The following is a 21,999-nucleotide window of genomic DNA, read 5'->3' as shown; positions in this document are numbered from 1 at the left end:
CAAAATAAACTTTAAGAAACTAAGTAAGAAACAAAACAAAACAAAACAAAACAAAACAAAAACTTTCCTTTCCAGCAATGTCTCTGCTCCCGGTAGCTACTTCCTCCTTCCCCTCGTTCGGAGTCACACACACTCCATCCTGCGCAAGACATCCGTAGAAGAAGACTGACTTTATGCCTTTCTCCTTCGTCTGTCTTGGGTGAATACACCAAGTGAAAGTGACATATACCGCCCCCTACTGTACATTATTAACTTATAACAGGTTACTGCCCTCCATTGGCTCCTCTATTGCCATATCTAGCACCACCTTTGCTTTGATATATAATTTATATTCCCTCTCTATACTCTATCCCATACATAATGTCCATACACTCATTTAGATTTTTACACACAACCAGCCTAGTCTAGTAAATGGCAGTGATTTACTAGAGGGACCATGCTTTGACATTTCAGAATTCAGATGTATTTAAATATAAAAATTTCTATAATCTATACCAACATTACACTCTGAACTGGAACGCAGACCACCCTTGAAATTCACTCCCTGGACTCTGTCCCCCCACGCCCCCATTTTCAGCCCAGCACACAACAGGAAAATGACTTAAATCAGGTTTTTTTTTTTTTTCACTTCTCAAGATTCTGTTGTGGTTAAAAAGTTACCATATCATTAGTCTAGGGGTGTAACAATATATCGCAATACATAAATGCATCAATATGTATCATGAATAGTGACAATACGTATTGTGTATAATTCACCCCAAATGAAAATTACTGTGTGAGAAAAAATTCAAGTTTACAGAGTTTCAGTGTCAGACATTAAACTACTATATATAATGTTAAATATAATGTATAATGCAATGGGGGAATATTTGTGAGCCCTGAAAATGCCAAATGTCTTATGTTGCCAGAAAAAAAAGTGCCCTAGATTATTGTAAATATATCTAGCGGGTGACAGAGTGCAAGCATATTCGTCTAAAATAATTCTGTATTTTTATTTTTATTCTGGTGTCACTATTGTCCTGTGCATTGGGTTGCCAGCACCAAGTCCAAACCTATTAATTTACACCCACAATGTAAAACCCATTTAAGCATTTTAATCAACAGTACATTTTTTGTTAACCTTTTATCATATGTCTTGGACTGGAGTATCGCAATAATATAGTATCTTGAGTTCAGTATTGTGATATGTATCGAATCGTGACGCGGGTATCGTTACACCCCTACATTAGTCAAATCGTTAGCAGGTACATTGTTTTAAGGAGTGCAGACAAATTACACTACAAAAGGGTTTTATTATTTCCCAGTTTATATTTCTAGTTCCATGCGGAAAACTTTAAAATTTGAAACTTCTTTTAAGTTGAATTTCCACACACTGTACCTCAAGGAGTATCATTTGTCGCTCATCCATATAACAATTCTTAGATGATTTGAGAATCAGATGGGTTTGTAAACCATTTAAAATCATAGATGCATATTAGTTATGAGTAGAATTTTGCTGTCAGTTTTGGTTTTATTTGACCTAAGAGTTTTATTGTCTCAAGGGTATAAACAAAATGAAGACTACATTTTTTCTCAGTATACTTTATTTGACAACTTACAAAAGAGAGTCTCTTGGCAATCATTTAATTAACAGAAATCTTATAAAACGAACCAATAATGCAAAGACATAATTTGAGCATTTTAAAACCACATAATATCCATCAATACTGTTTTAAGAAGATCTCTAGTGTGTATCTTTGATTATGTGATTTTTAAAAGTGCATGTTTTTAAAAATATCACTATGAGAACCACCCCCAGTGTTCAAGGAAAAAGGCATAAAAAAAGATTGAAACAAATAACAAAATAAAAACCACTTAACTAAATTCCCAAACATATGCAAATACACACAGCAGTCCCTGAGAAAACTGTCTTGCATCTTCATGTCAAATTTCAAAAGTTCAGAATAAAAATCACACTTTCTTTAAATCAATCCAGGACAACTTCTGAAAATCTGATTTTGTGCTTTAAGACAGGATATGGTCTGGAGGAAGTTCAGTAAGGCTTATTAGACAGGAAACTCTGTAGCATTTGTAGAGATGGACCAGGAGCCCACTGAGGAACCATGTGACCTGCACCCTGGAAGAGTAGAATTGTATGTCACAAGAGCTTTGATAAGAATGATTTCACTCACACTCACACGTTTTCTATTTGTGAAAGAAGTCTCTTATGCTCACCAAGGCTGTTCAAAAATACAGTAAAACAGTAATATTGTGAAATAATATTACAATTTAAAATCACTGTTTTCTATTTGATTATATTTTAAAATGTAATATATTCCTGTGATTACTCCAGTCTTAAGAGTCACACGATCCTTCAGAGATCATTCTAATATGCTGACTTGGTGCTCAAGAAACATTTATTATTATTACACCACAAAACCATATTTGCTAAATGAAATCCAATAGTTCTTTCTTACTAATTTTAGGGTGATGATTCCAAATAAACAGCACCTGTTTTGAATTTTATAGCATTTTTGCTTTCAACAACCATTTGTAAGGTGAATAAGTCTTGTATTACCCCTTAATTAATATGATATAAAATTACTGTATAATATTACCCTTCAAAGACATGATTCCCATCTTCCTCTGAGCCAGGTTAGAACTATTTAATCAATTCTCAGCTGATTTTCACATGTATGACATAATTTTATGCCTAATCCTGATTTCAAGTGACAGAAGAACATGCAAACATGACCCAGATGTTTTCTGCTTTGTACATCTGTGCATTGTACTACATTCAACCAGCGACAGAAAATTACAGATTTTAAAGTTGGGTTTTTTTGTTGGTAAGTTGGTCAATTAAATGATACTTATTTTGTAATTAAAACTGAATCTTTTGACATATGACTCCGTTTGTTATTTGGATTAGTGAATTAAACTTGATACATACATATAATTTGAAAAAAATAAAAATGTTAATTTATTTTGTATCGTATATTTTGCACATATGACATTTATTGCTATGTTATTCGATCTGCATCGTCATCAATGTTTGCGGCGGCCATTTTGTTAACAAAGAAACTGGCTTTATGCACAGCTGCACTACTTCCTGAACTTCAGCCAGCTCCTTTGTTTCCTGTCTGCCATTATTGGACAAACTGATTAATCCAGGTGTGCCTGGCCTCAGTAACAATAATCAGGCACACCTGGATTAATCAGTTTGTCCAATAATGGCAGACAGCAAACAAAGGAGCTGGCTGAAGTTCAGGAAGTAGTGCAGCTGTGCATAAAGCCTATTGACAAGCGAGGCAGCGTCGGTATTATCACTGTATTTTTTTTTTTAAACAGCGTGATGGTGTGTTGTGTAATACACGGCTGTTCTAACAACAGCAATAAGAACCCCGGAGTTAGTTTTTATGCGAGTTACCGACTGTCAGAAAACGTGAAGGGAAGGAGACAGAGTTGAGCCAGCGCAGGAGAGGCGAGCTAGGATAAATAGGCTAAACTTTCAGACAACTCCCCACAGAAAAGTCTGTTCCCATCATTTAACTACAGGTTTCACACATAATCCGTGTGCGGTGCGTATACGGTACAGAAGCAGGACGCGCTATAGTGCTTTATATGCTGCGTTTGCAGTGCGTAACTGATCCGCGGGGACCGCGGGTGTACCACAAACGGTACTCACTATTTTTATTTGAACACATACTCACTATTTTAACAACGTAAGCCAATTATTCCATGCATTACTTCTATATATTAAGTTGCTCAAGCAAGTGGTCAAATATGTAACCATGTACTTATATTAAAATCACAAACATTTTAAATTAAAACTTAAAATTGACAAAAACAACCGACTCTCATGCCTTTTCTTTTGCATTTACATTTTAATACAACAAATCTTGCATGTCACAAAGAACTTGTTTTTCCACCTCCACGAATGAGACGAGTGTCGTTCATTATGTTGCCTTGTTGAGGTAAAGTGTAGTTTGTATACGGATACTGTATGAACGAGATAAGTTAGTTATAAATATCCGGATAAGTTACGGCTGGCAATAAGGACGGATCTTTACTTAATGCTATTGGGTCTATTTGATGTGGGTCCACCACACCAATCAACCTCATCTTCTCTTGATACCGACGAGATGAAGCCATTAGGCTACTGCTCCCCTCAACTCAAATCTGCGCGCGGCTAGGGGCAGCAGGACAGATGTCATGTCAACAATATGGCCGCGGTTAGCTACTTCCGGTGTTTGCGAATAAGGTCTATAAAATGGAAACCAGCAACATTTTTAGGCATATCATTACAATAACAGTTTGGCGCTTTTACAGTTTAGCCTGAATGTCTAACTGATTAGAGCCAGTCATATGAATCTCTATAAAGATTACAAACAGAGGTTGCACATCAATGGATCTTATTGAAGCTGTAAGTAAGTAAAGTATTACTACACCTTGGAAAAGAGCAACACACATTTACCTTGACTGTGAGGAAAGTGATGTTGCCAAATTGCTGGTAGAATCCAGCAATCTGATTATCATAAATCCAGGACTGGTACTGTGTGCTTGCCTTGAAGAAGAAAACCAAACATTAAACCTAGAAGGTGCTATAAAATCTGCTGAACATCTCAAAGAACTTACCTTCTGTCCAAGCTGCTCGACAAACCACTGGTCTCCAAGGAAGTTACAAGCCATATCGGTGTCTCCATTATAGACCAAAGCTCTCAGACCCAAAGTCAGCAGCTTCACATAGACGTCCTTCACAGTTTCGTAAATGGTGTGATACTGGTTTCCCACAACATCACTGCATAAAAAAGGAAAAACACAGTATGCACACATGATCTTATGCACACACACAGTCAGGACAGGCGTCAGTTTACCTGCAGATGTCCCATGGTGGTAGGACATCAGGAATGTGCAGCGCCTTTCTCACATCTCCTCGGTTAAGCCAGTTTATCTGAGCGGTACTATTGATGCATGGAGGAACTCCCTTAACATTTGGAGTATTTCCTACTAACTGAACATACAAACGAGAACACAATTCACCTTTTTGTTCTCTCTGGTTTATTAAAGTAGATGTTGGAAGGATGCATGAGTAGAGCAAACAGGCCTCACCTGATTAGCTTCCCAATGTTTCCTGAAGTTTATAAAAAGGTGCTTCATGGCTCTCTGAGATGTGACACCACCAGCACAGTCAAGATACAGCGCATATGTATTCAACCCAGAGCTATAGACTATATTAAATGCATGCGATACCTGCAAAACACAGAAGACAAATCACAAAGTCGGCATGAAACGGAAGTTGCGATAGTCTTTTCTTCTCTAATGTGATGTATATCCGGCTTCTCAAACAAGAAAAAAAGTAGACTTGATTTTGTCCATCAGGAATTGATTGAATCATTGTGGTTTGCTATTGCTGTGATCTCATGTGAGTGACGGGTTGTCCCGCCCTCACGCCGAAAAACACAACATCAGAGAAGAGAAGTCGCTGCAAGTGAGAGTGGCAGTTATTTTGATTAAGATTACGAAGGCACAAGCATATATTTTTTTAAATATGATGTGCACGAATAAATAATTTATAATAAAAACGGCAATATTCCATTTAAACAAGAATAGTACATTTTTATTTCAGGGTTGTACAACAAGCAGCGAGCATGTGGATGTATTCACGTTACCATGTCAGAGCAGGACTCTTTAGAATTATTGTAGAAGTTACAGACTCCATTTTGACAGCAGTTGTCATTCAGATCCTTCCACAACCTATAAGCAAAATAGCATAGGAAAAAAACCCCACTTTAATTAAAATATTAATTGTCATTACTGTAATATAAATACACACATGAGTGGCCACATATACTGAAGGAATAATTGATTTAGCTTACTGTTCTCCAAACAGGCCGTGATAGTTACCAAAGTAGATTAGTGATTGATCATTTAGTGCAAAACTACTAATGCCATTTCCAACAGCAAAGCCCTGCAAAAGAAACCAAACGAAGAATTAAAAAATAAGTACATAAATGAGAAATAAAAAAATAAACCTTTCAACAGACATTTGTCTTCAAGTATAAGCACATAAATAAATTACATTTTAAAAATGAATCAAGCATATTTTAATTTACCTTAAAGTTCACTTTAAGCTGGCCTCCAGTGGCAACTCTCAGACTGAGTGTGGGTGCATAGATGCCTCCATAACTCTCGCCAAAAATGAAAAACTCATTCTGGGTGAAATTTGGGAACTTGGTAAAAAAGCTTTGCAAAGCCAGGTAGTTGTTATCCGCCACCTAAAGAAAAGGTACATATCAGGCTTTCAGAAGTTTTTAAAGGCTATTAATGTCTATGAATGTTTGCATACTTACCTCATCATCATCGGTTTGATATTTTTGGTCATCTGAGTAGGAGTAACCCACTCCAGCAGGAGACTCAAGATACAGAACATTGGCGATTTTATTCCAGCTGAATTCGTTCTCGTAAAGAGTGGCTCCATTATCATTGACCTAAGGACCACAGATAGATAGATACACACACACACACACACACACACACACACACACGGAAGAAACAATGTTTATGTTTATGCTTTTGTGATTAACAGAAAAGCAATTTAGAACAATTCAGAACTCAACATTACGTTTTCCCTCTCTAAACTTTACAGCTCTGTAGTTCTTAGTCCTTTGCAATTAAATCAGCTCTTGAGTAATTGTCATTTTTAAATTGAATGGAAGAAGTTTATCAACCTACATGAAAGGGTCCATTCTCTGATAGAAACCCATCCAAAGAGCTGCATCCCGGACCTCCATTCAGCCACAGCAAGACTGGGTCCTTGAGCGGGTCCCTCTGAGACGTCACAAACCTGAAACATACACACACTCATCAATGCCATTATTAATACACAAAACATTATCTTTCTGCCTTACTGAGGAGACTCAAACCTTGTTTGCACAGCTACTAAGTTACTCGTACTCACACTAAAAGTTCAAAACCAAAACTTATAGTATTACAATTATGTACAAAATGTAATACTTTTCTAGACAGGCACGATATGGTATGAATATGGTACAGGTACACTATTGTGTCTTAGTTTATATCACACCCCATTCAATGGACCATATCGCCAAAATATTTTATTAAAAAAAACAAAAACATTTTTTTTATTACTTAAAAAAAGGTATGTTTGGTTTTTTGCATTTAAGACGTCTTTATTCATTCAGTGTGAAGGCGGAAACGCCATTCGCCTAAACATATCCTCATCACAAACAAAACATGCTGCATATTCACGCTCAGACAAAAAAAAAAAAAAAAGACTAATTAAACTCACCAATAATGCAAAAACTTGCCCGAACTCGCCTTCAGATAGCCTGACCACTGACGGTAATTGGGTTTAAAAGACATACCCGGCAGATCCAGCACCTCGTCTGGATCATACATGCCGCTCACGACATGCACCGACACGGACAGAAGACAGAGGAAGACATGGAGAGAAAACATTTTACACAGTCTGATGGACATGGACCTCGAAGACTCCAGCGAGATGCTTTCTTTTACTGTCTATGGCTGCGACCCTCTCTGCTGCCTGACCGTGGGCTTTGAGTTTCCCTTCCTCTCACGGTCATATGACTTTTACATTCGTCAGGTGATGCTGACAAACATCAACTAGACTCAGCACTTCCGCTTTACTTAAGCAACCAAACTCTGTTTGACTGTCTACGTGTGTAAACAATCACCTTTTTATCATCTTATCGATTATTATCCTGTTATTATCAGATTATATCAAAGATCCTCATAACAAACGAATTGAATGACATTTGCTGGATCAGCTAGGTAGAGTAAATATATTAGAGCAATTTTATGCAACATAATACTTTTTAAAATTACTTGATATTTTATTAAGCACATGCTTGAAATGAGAGTAGAAAGATCAGACGGAACCTGAGATATTTTATGTGAAATTAAGAAATTAAGGTCAGATCTGAATAAAAGCATAACATGTATGTTATTTAATAATTCGTTTAATAAATGTGAGATGTACGTTTTTTTTTTAAATTTCACATAATTTTCAAACATTTTTGAAGAATTGATTAGAGATTAAATAGAATTAAAATAAAAGAGTACTTTCATAGCTTAAAAAGTACTTTTAATTGCAGATATCTTGCGGTTCGCCGAAACAACAAACTAGGCATATGCGAGGGAAAAAATGGACATGTATCGTATATATGATGCATTCTCCACATGCAGCACATTTTTTATCAATGTTTTTTAATTAAAGTAAAAATTGAAATGTCCAAGAAATATGTAACTAAACTATATTTCTGTATTAACCCCCCCCCCCCCCTTCCCTTTTTTTAGCTGAAGCTATTTCCCCATTAAATTTCTATGCATCAGTATGATCTATCAATTAAGTGCAGTATGGATTTTGCCAGTATTAGCAGTTTTATGTCAAACAACATAATTTACAGCTATGTAGTTGGGTGAGTTCTTTTCACCACAAAGTGTATCAGTAAAACACAATTAATCTAATTCATCCTGACAAAGCATTGCAGAAGAAATGCTCATGCTTCATCCTCCATCTCCTGCCCTAAATGACATGAGTTAGTCTTACAGGCTAATTTAAACTGAGCCTTGGTTATTTGGCCAACCATTTACATTTTCTGAGTATTCAATTTTATATTTTTTAGTTGAATGCATGATAGTTTAACAGCATCTTGCAGTTGAAGAAAAAAAGAGCACAAGATCAGTATAATGTGGAACATCCCTTTAGTGATTGCACTGAAACTGTAAACATACAATAATAAATGATTGAGGAAAAGGCAAACATCCATGCTAGTGTTACTGATTAAATCCATGAGATATGACATAAGAATTTTGCTAATATGCATACACAATTGACAACTGGACCATGTGGTGCAAAAGGAGAAACCAGCACACCAATGTGACTTACACAATTTAACTGTTTGGAGAATGGTTCAAATGAATTTACTAGAGAAATGCTCATTTTCAATACTAATGATTCCACCCTAAAACAAAATTGTGTTCAAGTGTTCAAGTTAACCATTTAGTCTTCATTACACTCATTCAAGTATCAGTGAACTTATAAAACCAGAGATTATTGCATCCTTGGCCAAAACATCTTTTTCATGAAAAGCACATTTAGAAAATCTAGCTAAAACAACAACAATGCATCAAATTAAAAATAAAAACCATTTTTCAAGAATACTCTAAAAAAACATCTTAAATTGTCACTTTCAGTCTAAAGCGGTGTATATATACACGACACACACTATTAGTCTTCCCAGATCTTTTAGAACTAAAGAATTACATGTTTGGCAGTGCAAATCATCGAGAAAAACAAAGTTTGCAATAAGATTTTAAGGGTAAACATTATGAACACTGACCATATTAGCAATGTCAAGTATATAAGGCCATCATAAAATCAGTTTCTTAAAAAAATATATAAAACTTAAAAAGAAGGGAAAGGGGACACATTTACATTTCAAAAGAAATAGATTATATTTGGAAGATCTAACTTAGGAGCATTTAACACAATGTCCACATCCATTCAGAATAGAGAAGTATAGCATCCTTTCCAGGGGGTCCTCCATTCACAAACAGCCAGAGCAGAGAGGTTGATGTTGCATGCTGGTGGTTGATCCACTACATCAAGAGGTACAGGTTTCTGTGGGAGTGCATGCTTTGCAATATGAGACATTTAAACCAGTCTCCTGAATACGTAATAGAGGTCAGTGGTAGACATGATTTTTGGACAGTCTTCATTCCCTTGTTTTAACTATCTCTATTGGTTCATAGCCCATATTGGTGGTCACAACAACCCCATTCCCCCTCCCTATGGGCTGCTGATGATATCTTTGTAGATAGCATTCGTGGTAGTCTGGCCAAAGATGAACGCGCCAATTGTAACCATGATGACTCCATAGGCCACCATTGCATTCCAACTACAGAGAAAGAATTAGGTTATCAGTTTTATCATTTAAAACACAAATCTTTAGGCATTGCTGAATATTGTTTAAAGGGGTAGTTCACCCAAAGATGAAAATACTCTCATCATTTACTCACCCTCATGTTGTTCCAAAACCCATAAGACTTTTGTTCATAGTTGAAACACAATTGAAGATATTTTTAACAAAACCTGTGAGATTTCTGTTCCTCCATTGAAAGTTCATTCCACCAAACAGAGATTGTAAAACTAATCCATATAAATCAAGCGGTTTAATCCAAGTCTTCTAAAAAGACATGATCGCCTTACATGATAAACGCATTTAATTTAGGCTTTTATTCATATATAAACATTGATCAAAGTACAAAGAGCCCATTAAATATGGTAAACAGAATCTCAAAGGTCAAGCAAGCAAGTAGGGAAGTATGTTTGAGCTTCCGTTTACCATATTTGATGTGCTCTACGTGTGCGTGTGTAGTTTATATGGATTACTTTTACAAACGTCAAACTTTTGGTGAAATGGTCCTTCATCTGAGGTACAGAAATCTCTCAAGTTTCATTAAACATATCTTCCTTTCTATTTCAAATATGAACAAAAGTCTTATGGGTTTGGAACAACATGAGGGTGAGTAAGTACGGTAATGACAGAATTTTTGGGTGAACTAACCCTTTAATAAGTAATAAATTAGTTACCTGGCTGATCTGAAATCATGCTCTGAAAGCTTTGCCTGAATCAAACACAACCCTATAGACAAACATTAGAAGAATGAATATGATGAAACAATTATGAGATACAAGCAAGAGTACAGTCTTAGATCATTCTCATTTTAATACCTGGAAAAACAAAAATGAAGCACGCAGCCAAACCACCAATTAGTGAAATGACTCGTCCAATATCAGGAATGAAGAGAGCAAGAATTAGTGTGAGACAAAACCAGACGAGTGTCTGCACTATCCTCCGTCTCTGTTCCTTGGCCACATCTGTCTCCACCTCCTCTCCTTTAAAACGCAACCACAAACCTTCCAGCACTGCCCTAAAGCACAAACAAATACACACATCCTTTTAGACTGACTATATGCATCCTTCATCGACACACATCTATAGACCACGAAAGGCTGTTACCTTCCACAAAAGTGCAGAATTGGATACGAGGTAACAACACAGATGATGATGAAGGCTCGCGCAATGGCCACCGCAACATCATTAGATGGATACGACATTAATACATCCTGGCTCACGCTTGAGCCAAATGACAGGAAGCCACAGACGCCTGTGGAGAAGAACAAGCACAAAGCTTATACAACCAGCTCATCTTAGATCTCTTGTTCGGCCTGCTTTATCATTCGAATATTTTGGCAAATTTAAGCTCACACACCCGTGCCTGTATACACAAAGAGGCAGATGATCATGCTGACTGTAACAACTGCCCACCAAGGCCGGATTTCTGGCTTCTTCATGCTGTTGAAAACAGGAACGCTGCTGACATGACACTGGGAAAAAGAGTGTGAGGACAATGATGATTTGCTAGATTTCAAAAGTAGAATTAAATCAGACATTAATTCATTGGCTGAGACAGATACACTACCATTTAAAGTTTGGGGTCTGTATCTTTTGAAATAAACTAATACTTTTATACTGCAAAGATGCAACTAAATTGATCAAATATGACAATTTAGACAAACGTTACAAGATTTCTATTTCAGATAAATGGTTCTTTCTAGGTTTCTATTCATCAAAGAATCCTGAAAAAAATGCATCACAGTTTCCACAAAAGTATTAAGCAGATTATTTTATTATCTCCAATAAAAAGTGTTTCTTGAGCAGCAAATCAGCATATTAGAATGATTTCTGAAGGATCATGTGACACTGAAGACTGGAGTAATGATGCTGAAAATTCAGCTTTGCATCACAGGAATAAATTACATTTTAAAATGTATTAAATTAGAAAACAGTTATATTAAATTGTTGTAATATTTAATACTATTACTGGTTTGATCAAATAAATGCAGCCTTGGTTAGCAAGAGACTTATTAAAAAAAATAAAAATAAAAACTCACCAACCCCAAATTTTGGAAAAGTCTAAAATACTAAATGGAGTAAAGTCTACTTACACACCTGGAAACCAAAGCAGATTGTAGGCAAGGCATTAAACACATCGGTCCAGGATGCAGGGCTGAAAGACGCAAACATCACATTATAATAGTGATCACAATTTACTCTGTATTGTTTCTCTCAAATAACTATATAAAATGTACTTCTGACCTGATTGGGATGATTCCTGGAGAAACGTCTTTGTCAGGCCAGATGTATTTGATGATGACTATGATTGTCACATACCAGGTGCCGATAACACTCAGGGTGCTAAAAATTAATCAGTACAAATATGCATATATGATTTAACCAGCAAATACTGAGGAACAGTGTTGGGGAAAGTTACTTTGAAGAGTAATGCATTGCAATGTAAAGTTACTCCCTTAAAAAGTAACTAATTGCGTTACTTACTTTTTAAGAAAAGAAATGCGTTACGTTACTTTTTCTCACCTGGGCTGGGCTTGTTTTTTATAACAAAAAAAGTTTTATTTTGGGGCAAATGTAAAGGCCCTTACACAACTAAATTGAAATAATAGGGCTGAAGGAAATGCAAATTCACGCGTGTATAGTAGAGGGCGCAGCTCAAATAAACCTTTCAGCTGTGCTGCCATTCTGACTCTGGATTGCAGAAGAATAGGATGCAGGAGAAGAAAGTTTAACACTTACTTCACAAATAAAAACAAAAAATCTTTAGTCATTTTTAGTTTAACTGAATCATCGAAGGTCAGCAGCAAGTACATTTGTCAATAAAGTGAGATTAAATGCATAAAGATATTTGTTTTAACACATTTAATTATTGGAGGTTTGCATATTAGTATTCTGATTTTGCATTTCACTGATTTTATTCTTTGAGTAATTCGGAATCTTTTTTTGTCCAAGTGAGATTAGTAAATGCATGCTCAGATTTAGTTTAGAACTACAATAACCATCAAGTTTACACTCAACGCCTCTTCACTTACTCCTGATTTCTCTCAACGTGGGGACAGGAGAGCTGTCAGTCAATACATGGGAAAACTTGCGTTACTTGTTTGAAAAAGTAACTCAGATATTTTGTTCTGACCTTCATCGCGCAAGCTAACCTGTGGTGTACCGCAGGGGTCTGTTCTTGCACCTACTCTTTTCTCTCTCTATCTGCTTCCCTTGGGATCTATCTTTAGGAAACATAACGTTTCTTTTCATTGCTATGCTGATGATATGCAAATCTATCTGCATATGACCTCTGATAATGAGCATGCTCTTAGTTGCTTATCCGCGTGTCTGGACGACGTAAAATCATGGCTCTCAAATAACTTCCTGTTTTTAAATTCAGATAAAACGGAAGCCATTGTTTTTAGCCCCTCCGAAACTAGTAGACAAAACTCACAAAATTTGGAATTCTTAAATTTGAGTACCTCATCCCAAGTGCGTAATTTAGGTGTGATGATCGACAATAGTCTGAAATTTGACAGGCAAATTGCCTCTGTAGTGGGCTCTAGCTTCTTCTACTTACGCTCTCTTTCTAAAATTAAATCTTTTCTCTCGAACGCCTCATTAGAGGTTGCTGTCCATGCCTTTATAACATCGAGGCTGGACTACTGCAACTCTCTATATTATGGTGTGGCTAAGACTCAAATTTCACGCCTTCAAGTCGTTCAAAACGCAGCAGCGAAATTCCTGAAGGGATGTAAAAAGTTTGATCATGTTACACCCCTTCTGAGATCCCTACATTGGTTACCGGTTCAGTATAGAATTGAATACAAAATTCTATTGCTGGTCTACAAATCACTAAATAATCTTGCACCATTATACCTGTCGGACCTACTTCACTTATATACCCCTAAGCGAGGGCTTAGATCGGTAAACAAATTCCTCCTTCAGATTCCAAGAACCCGATTGAAAAACAGGGGAAATAGAGCGTTTGAAGTAGCGGGCACCACATTGTGGAACAAACTCCCAATCCAAATTAAAATGGCCTCCTCCTTATCTGAGTTTAAATCTGCTCTGAAAACTCATCTGTTTGATTCAGCTTTTAACATGTAATTGGATTTTGTACTCACTGAACCTAAGTGATCACTGTTTGTTTTATTATGTATTTTATTGCAAGTTTTGTACAGCACTTTGGTCGGTTGCCAGCCGGTAGTAAATGTGCTCTATAAAAAAACGGAACTTGAACTTGTTGTAAATCTAAAAGTAATGCGTTACTTAAAAAAAGTAATCTGATTACGTAACTCAAATTACTGGTAATGCGTTGCCCCCAACACTGATTAAATAATCAAGTGGAATTGTGTTTACAGAAAAATATTTGCACTCATCACAGCTGTGATATAACATTGCAATGCATGACAAAACTACAGTTAAACAACACGAAAAAAGACGTTTCTACCTGGCATACTTCTGGAAGCCAATCTCTTTGGGTATGGACAGAGGAAGAATGATCAGCACGGAGGTCAAAGTGATGGTGAACTTACGATCTGTGTACCAGTGCGAAATAATCGCTGTTTCTGACTCATGATTTATAGCACCAATCACTGTACCAAGAAAGACAGAAAATCAGACAACTCTAGTCAGACTATTTTGACATATCTTTGTATATGTGAATATACTTACACTTGTCCAACTGATCTCCAATAATAATAAGGAAGGCTATGCAGGTGCCAAAGGTGTAAACAGCGATGGCCAGCTCACATATGACACCGAGAACCTTCCCACACACAGCACGAATCACCTCCTGATACGTTGTTTCATTGCTCACCTAAAAAAAAAGAAGGTGTGGGGCTTAAACCAGTGGATCTCAGCAAGAGTAATTTTGAGGTACCCTATGGACCCTTTTCACGTTTTTACAGTCATCAGCATTGTAAATCCTCCAAAGTTTTATATATATATACACTCACCAGCCACTTTATTAGGTACCCCATGCTAGTAACGGGTTGGACCCCCTTTTGCCTTCAGAACTGCCTCAATTCTTCGTGGCATAGATTCAACAAGGTGCTGGAAGCATTCCTCAGGGAGTTTGGTCCATATTGACATGATGGCATCACACAGTTGCCGCAGATTTGTCGGCTGCACATCCATGATGCGAATCTCCCGTTCCACCACATCCCAAAGATGCTCTTTTGGGTTGAGATCTGGTGACTGTGGAGGCCATTTTAGTACAGTGAACTCATTGTCATGTTCAAGAAACCAATTTGAAATGATTAGAGCTTTGTGACATGGTGGAAGTAGCCATCAGAGGATGGGTACATGGTGGCCATAAAGGGATGGACATGGTCAGAAACAATGCTCAGGTAGGCCGTGGCATTTAAACGATGCCCAATTGGCACTAAGGGGCCTAAAGTGTGCCAGGAAAACATCCCCCACACCATTACACCACCACCACCAGCCTGCACAGTGGTAACAAGGCATGATGGTTCCATGTTCTCATTCTGTTTACGCCAAATTCTGACTCTAACATCTGAATGTCTCAACAGAAATCGAGACTCATCAGACCAGGCAACATTTTTCCAGTCTTCAACTGTTCAATTTTGGTGAGCCCTTGCAAATTGTAGCCTCTTTTTCCTATTTGTAGTGGAGATGAGTGGTACCCGGTGGAGTCTTCTGCTGTTGTAGCCCATCCGCCTCAAGGTTGTGCGTGTTGTGGCTTCACAAATGCTTTGCTGCATACCTCGGTTGTAACGAGTGGTTATTTCAGTCACTGTTGCCCTTCTATCAGCTCGAACCAGTCTGGCCATTCTCCTCTGACCTCTGGCATCAACAAGGCATTTCCGCCCACAGAACTGCCGCTCACTGGATGTTTTTTCTTTTTCGGACCATTCTCTGTAAACCCTAGAGATGGTTGTGCGTGAAAATCCCAGTAGATTAGCAGTTTCTGAAATACTCAGACCAGCCCTTCTGGCACCAACAATCATGCCACGTTCAAAGTCACTCAAATCACCTTTCTTCCCCATACTGATGCTCGGTTTGAACTGCAGGAGATTGTCTTGACCATGTCTACATGCCTAAATGCACTGAGTTGCCGCCATGTGATTGGCTGCTTAGAAATTAAGTGTTAACGAGCAGTTGGACAGGTGTACCTAATAAAGTGGCCGGTGAGTGTATATATATATATATATATATATATATATATATATATATTATGTATTCAATTCAATTCACATTTATTTGTATAGCGCTTTTCAAAATACACATCGTTTCAAAGCAGCTTTACAGAAAATGCATGAGTCCACATTACAATTTAATGTATGTACATTTATAATCCTATACTTTGTATTATATTACCTTTGCATTAAATTACAAAAAACTAGTAAATGCTGCTGTGGGAGTGTTTCTAATACAGCGGCTATGGGAGTGGCTGTAAAACTGACATCTTTCTGTCTTCTGACTGCTGTTATCAATCTCTCTCTGTTTTCCCCCCCTCTTTTTAAAAGTTGTGAAAACACTATTGTAGAGTTTTTCTTTTGCTATTTGAGCAAATGGGAACAAAATATCTATATTTAATGTAGTCTCTCATTCACCGTTATAAAAGTTAATCCAACTATGACGACTTCCGCTTCCGAGAAACCCGGAAATGTGAAAACGGTCAATTGTGCAGTTAATATTCAAAAGTTTTTATAAAACTAAATATATACACAACCGATCAAAAGTTTGGGGTTGGTAAGATTTTTTTAAGGTTTTATTTTAATGGAATCTCGTATGCTCACCAAGGCTGCATTTATTTAATCAAAAATACAGTAAAACAGCCACATTAATAAAAAATATTTTCTATTTTAATGCATTTTAAAATGTAACTTATTCCTGTGATGACAAAGCTGAATTTTCAGCATCATTACTCCAGTCTTCGGCGTCACAGAAATCTTTCTAATATGCTGATCTGCTGCTCAAGAAACATTTCTTATCATCATCAATGTTGAAAACAGTGCTTAATAGTTTTGTGGATTCTTTTATGAATAGAAAGCTTAAAAGAACAGCATTTATTTGAAATAGAAATCTTTAGTAACATTATAATTGTCTTTACTGTTACTTTTAATCAATTTAATGCATCCTTGCTGAATAAAAGTATTAATATCTTTCAAATAAATCTGAACAGAAGTGCATTTTCTCTTGATGCGTCTGATACAGATATATGCTTACCTGAGAACAATAAGCCAAGATCACCAGCCCAGTGATGATGAAGACCATCATGCACTGCAAAAGAATAAGGCAAACTTTGAATTTCACAACATCAAACTTCAAAGGACTAGAACACTTTTTGGTTTTATTTACAACCGTCCATACGTCTCTCTCACCATTTGAAGGGTCACTCCGGCTGTGACGCCACCAGCCATGTTGAAAGCAGCAGGAAAATTGAGAAGTCCGGCTCCCAGAGCAGCATTCACCACAATAAAAACAGCCCCTAATGTAGATGTCCCTTCCCTTCTGTTGTCTGATTGGTTAGGCAGTTGGATGGAGTCCACGCTGGGACTCTGCAGAAGCCACGCCCTTTCACCAGCATCCTCACTGTAGCCCCAATCGCCCACTTCACTGTTAATAGCCCTGTCCGCCCTCGACATGACGCTTGCTTTTCTCACACCCTCAGATAAAACTTACAGGGACACCATAGGGTAAAAGTAGAGGTAAACACACTTGTGCTGTCAGTCAGAGCCGCCACCATTGAGGGGGAAAAGGTGCAAACACACCTCGACAGGGTCCATACAGTTACAGAGAGTCGTGTTCAGTGTTCAATGTCATCTGTGAACAAAGAGGGGAACATATCACATGGTAGTTTTCACAAATTGACTAAAACGGTTTATGAGCATCATAAAATTACATTGTGTGGTTTGCACTTTTAGGTCTGGGAGTCACAGGACATAATTGTATTTCTCAGCTGAACAAACAGTAAATGTCTGATATCGTATTACAATTTCAAATAACTGTTTATTTTCTGTGATGGCCAAGCTGATTATCAGAGTCACATGATCCTTCAGAAATCATTCTAATATGCTGATTTGCTGCTCAATAAACATTTCTTTTTATCAGTTGAAAGTTGTGCTGCGTAGTTTTGTGGAAACCGTGAAATTGTTTTGATGAATAGAAACCACATGGTTTATTGGAAATAGAAATCTTTTGTTGCATTATACTTTGGACTTCTGAGTAATTTAACAAATCCCCGCTCAATAATTTATTTCTTGTCTTTTTGAATGGTAGTGTATTTGCTTTTGACTTGTCTGACAGATATTTTTGCTTGTTTGAGAACAATACGTCAAGATCACAGTCCACATGGTAGTTTTGATGACACAGAGGTTTGCACTTTAGTTCAAGTCTGGGAGTCACGGGACATAATTGTATTTCTCAGCTGATCAGTAAGCAGAAATCTCAGACGATGAGGAAATGAAATATGCTGTCCACAAGAGAAGGAATAAAGCACTGTCTGGACCTTATCTTTAAAGCAGCTTGATTAAAAGCTGATCAATAACATATTGATTTGGGATTATTTCATGAAATGTCTTAACTAAATGACCGAGGACAGTGGTGGTAACGTTAGTTTATGACGGTGTCTTTGAGATTATAGCAGATACATCACCACACACTGACCATCATGCTCACTGACAATAAGATTCAATCAAAACATTAGGCCAAGTCAAGGCAACTGACACTGATCAAACACTAAATTACTCCTGTAATAGGCACGATTTCAATCGTGCAGAAAATGAACTCTACATTCACTAACGTTAAAAAAACACAAATCAGAAAGGCACAAAACATGCCATGACACCCGAACACTTACGTGACTCACATAGCACTGCATTTGTTTAGCTAATAAACTGTCCAGGTATGAAGGATATGTGATAAAGCAGATGTCCCACCTCAAGCGTATGTTCTTCGCTAATCCCGCACCGTGATGAAGAGCATAGATGAGATGTTTTCCAGAGAAGAACTGAAATAAAGATGAGGCTGCTGCCTCCACTGAAACTGGTTCATCGATTAGCTGCTGACACAGACATGGTCACATGACAACATTCAGCTAGTGATGAGCGATTTCGAAACACCGCTTCATGAAGCTTCGAAACCTTTACGAATCTTTTGTTTCGAATCAGTGATTCGGAGCGCGTGAAGAAACTGCCAAAGTCACGTGATTTCAGTAAACGAGGCTTCTTACGTCATATGGGTCTATGGGTTTTACACATAAGGCTTGTTCGACTTCATGCAGCTCTGCGCAGACCGATCGGCGGCAGACTTGAAGCAGTGCATGCCGGTTAGAAATGTTGTCCGACTTGATACAGCGCCGACGCCACGTGACTGTGACGTATGCCATCAAAGTACCGCGAGAGCGATTCGAGAGTAGCCGGAGAACTCAGCCAGCGCAGCTTCTGAAGAGCGGCTGCTCTGGGCTGCACGAGCTGTGATGACGACACAGCTGTTCCACGATTGGCCGGATTCACCGCATGACAACGATCACGTGCGTTTCGTGTTTATTCTCACACCTTTAGTTCCACTAAAGCTCACAAATCAGTTTTTTAATAACAGTAAACACTCTTTTCATGTAGTCGCGATTTATTGTGTTATGTTTATCAAAATAAAACTGATTAAAAAACGTTGATTCCACTTCATTGATAGTAGGCCTAGCTGTGGGCTTATGTTGAACTTTATTCTTGTTCAAACAAACGCTGTATGAAGCAGTAGGCTACATAAAGTATTGAATGAAAATGTCTCTGAAACATCTGTGTATTTGGCAAATATTGCATTTATTTCACTTCAGCTGTGCTAAAGTATACAAACACCACGTGAGCGGTCACTACGGGAACCAGAAAGTGTCCGACTTCACGTCTCCGTTTGCAGCTCCTCCCCGCCTGCACGCGGCTACTCTCGCCGATCGCTTACATCCAGCCGCAGCCGATGTCGAACACACCTAAAGACATAATGCGATACGTCAACGGGTCCGCCATTTTGCTGAGGGCAAGACTGCACTGTAATCAAATGTAAGCAAACGGGGGAGCTGCGTTTTTTCTGGATAAAAACAAACTGTTTTTACATTATCAACCGATTGCAGTGGTTTGTATGTGGTGTACAAAAAGTTCCATCTCTAGTTATTTAAAATCTCGATAGTTAGACTTGTAAAATATTTTTTTTAATAAAGAATGGTCAAAGCTCAGGCTTGTCATGTATCTGGCTTTTTATTCTTGGATAAGAATGGTGAAGAAGACCCCCATACTGAGATATAATTTAAGTTTTCTTATTGTGGAAAAAGCATTTTCTGTGATTGACCTGATTTTAGCAATAACAAAGATAACTGATGGATCCTTTATAATAATACGTTATGGTCAAGGCCGTAACCAGGGTTTGAAAATTAGTGAGGTCCGGGGTGTTGTGTAAAGAATTTTGCTATAATAATGGTTTGGCCATTGGACCCACATTTCCCAATGGACATTAAGCTGTGACCCTTTTTTTTAATGGAATTTGGCATATATATATATATATATATATATATATATATATATATATATATATATATACAGGGGTTAAATTTGGATTTAATTATGTGTGGGGTAGTCTCTCACTAGGGGGGTCCGAGGGTTTGCCCCCCCGGGATTTTTTTTGTGAAAAATAAACCAAAATGGCACTTTCTGGAGAGTTTTGTGCAAAGAAAAAGTAGGTCTAGCAAGTGCAACGCAATCTCACGACCAATTCGTCCGAATTTGACGAGTGATTAAAAGATGGCTAATTCGTACGAATTCGTACGACCTCATTCGTACGAATTTGTACGATTTGTCTAAACCCACGTGATGGGTAGGTTTAGGGGCGGGGTCAGGGTCATTCGTACGAATTCATACGAATTGGGCAACTCGTCAAATATGTACGTTTTAGCAAAAATCGTACTAATTCGTACGAGTGAGGTCGTACGAACTGTTACGAATTAGCCATCTTTTAATCACTCGTCAAATTCGGACGAAATTCACACAGATCAAACACAAATATGCTGACTGAATAGATTGCTAGTTGAGAAACACTGCTTTAATTAATGTTTTTATGATGGCTTTGTGAAAGGTTAACTAAACAGCATGAGCCGTCTTCCAGCTGGCCAGTAAGTTATTTGGCAAATTTCATTCTGTAGGCTAACATACAGATCTGTTTTATGCTATTGTTTTTGATAGTGTTATACATTTCTTACAGATAATCGATTGTCATTGCGTTTGTCTTACCGAATGTGGTAGCTTTATGCAATTACAGTTTGTCTATAAGCTTCTTTTTTTTTAAATGTATTAATGCCGACAGTTAAATGTTGCCAGATATTGCTACGAAAAACAAGCAAAACAAAATAATAATAATAATCCGAAATAAGTTCAAAGCTTGTGTTTTGGAAATAAGGTTAATATATCACTAAACCTTCCCACATTAATAACTTCCTAAAGTGTCACATTAAATCAGAAAAACAGGTGACTACTGCCACCTTTCTATTAGGTGGATCTGGCAACACGGAGGCTGCACCCGCGTTCACAACGCGCTCTCAAGCCCCGTTCAGTTCACTGCGCCAGCTTCTCGCAGCAACATGAATTGCAAACACTCATATGAGGTGGTTTAAACACTGCTAATTAATCATTCAGAGAGCTTGACATTTTATTTTTGAATGTAAAAAAAATGACCGAGGTCCGGACCTCGGTGACCTCATAGCTGGCTACGGCCATGGTTATGGTACAACTACAGTGCAATGCAAATAGTAAATATAACATAAAGTGAGAAGTAATAGTAAATAGTTTAGTCAATAAAATAAACAAATAGTATACAGCAAATAAAATAGTAATGATTAGTATAATTATATAATATCATAAGTACAATAATACAATCATAAAAATATTGATAATAGCATAGTTTATTAATAATACTATAATAATAGCAATAGAATAAGAAATATCAATTACAGAATATACACAATAAAAAATAAGTTAAATAGTGACTTTAATATTTAACTCTTTTTGTTAAATTTCAGTTTTATTGATCAGTAATAGCCATTATAACAGAAGTAGCTTCAGTCAAG

The 21,999-nt window shown here is 37.3% G+C and overlaps 2 protein-coding genes across 2 annotated transcripts; both read right to left on the bottom strand.

Moving 5' to 3' along the window:
* Nucleotides 1-1,570: 1,570 nt before the first annotated feature.
* Nucleotides 1,571-7,525, bottom strand: si:ch211-122f10.4 (cathepsin A-like). Its single transcript, XM_056258961.1, has 11 exons — nt 7,289-7,525; nt 6,712-6,823; nt 6,330-6,467; nt 6,093-6,254; nt 5,856-5,947; nt 5,649-5,733; nt 5,089-5,229; nt 4,854-4,990; nt 4,615-4,777; nt 4,454-4,543; nt 1,571-2,116 (listed from the first exon to the last, which is right to left on the bottom strand). Exons 1-11 carry the CDS (start codon nt 7,477-7,479, stop codon nt 2,033-2,035), a joined length of 1,395 nt encoding a protein of 464 aa, XP_056114936.1. The 5' UTR covers nt 7,480-7,525; the 3' UTR covers nt 1,571-2,032.
* Nucleotides 7,526-9,411: 1,886 nt separating this feature from the next.
* Nucleotides 9,412-19,011, bottom strand: slc38a7 (solute carrier family 38 member 7). Its single transcript, XM_056258963.1, has 12 exons — nt 18,833-19,011; nt 17,276-17,717; nt 17,121-17,174; nt 14,601-14,745; nt 14,377-14,521; nt 12,186-12,284; nt 12,039-12,096; nt 11,299-11,413; nt 11,046-11,193; nt 10,757-10,956; nt 10,616-10,667; nt 9,412-9,920 (listed from the first exon to the last, which is right to left on the bottom strand). The coding sequence occupies exons 2-12, from the start codon at nt 17,537-17,539 to the stop codon at nt 9,812-9,814; spliced, it is 1,389 nt and encodes a 462-aa protein (XP_056114938.1). The 5' UTR covers nt 17,540-17,717; nt 18,833-19,011; the 3' UTR covers nt 9,412-9,811.
* Nucleotides 19,012-21,999: the final 2,988 nt, after the last annotated feature.

The sequence above is a fragment of the Rhinichthys klamathensis genome, unplaced genomic scaffold (assembly GCF_029890125.1).
Source record: "Rhinichthys klamathensis goyatoka isolate OS25496 unplaced genomic scaffold, OSU_Roscu_1.1 h1tg000161l_1, whole genome shotgun sequence".
Classification (NCBI taxonomy): Eukaryota; Metazoa; Chordata; class Actinopteri; order Cypriniformes; family Leuciscidae; genus Rhinichthys; species Rhinichthys klamathensis.
This window is presented reverse-complemented; position numbering and strand designations above follow the sequence as displayed.

Coding starts and splice junctions, on each gene's coding strand:
- si:ch211-122f10.4 (XM_056258961.1), bottom strand. CDS start 7,479: ATGTCCATCAGACTGTGTAAAATGTTTTCTCTCCATGTCTTCCTCTGT. Junction 4,991..5,088: donor AACATTGGGAAGCTAATCAG/GTGAGGCCTGTT, acceptor TTGTATGTTCAG/TTAGTAGGAAATACTCCAAA. Junction 4,544..4,614: donor TCGAGCAGCTTGGACAGAAG/GTAAGTTCTTTG, acceptor TTCTTCTTCAAG/GCAAGCACACAGTACCAGTC.
- slc38a7 (XM_056258963.1), bottom strand. CDS start 17,539: ATGTCGAGGGCGGACAGGGCTATTAACAGTGAAGTGGGCGATTGGGGC. Junction 14,746..17,120: donor TCTTGGCTTATTGTTCTCAG/GTAAGCATATAT, acceptor CTTTTTTTTTAG/GTGAGCAATGAAACAACGTA. Junction 14,522..14,600: donor TGGAGATCAGTTGGACAAGT/GTAAGTATATTC, acceptor TTCTTGGTACAG/TGATTGGTGCTATAAATCAT.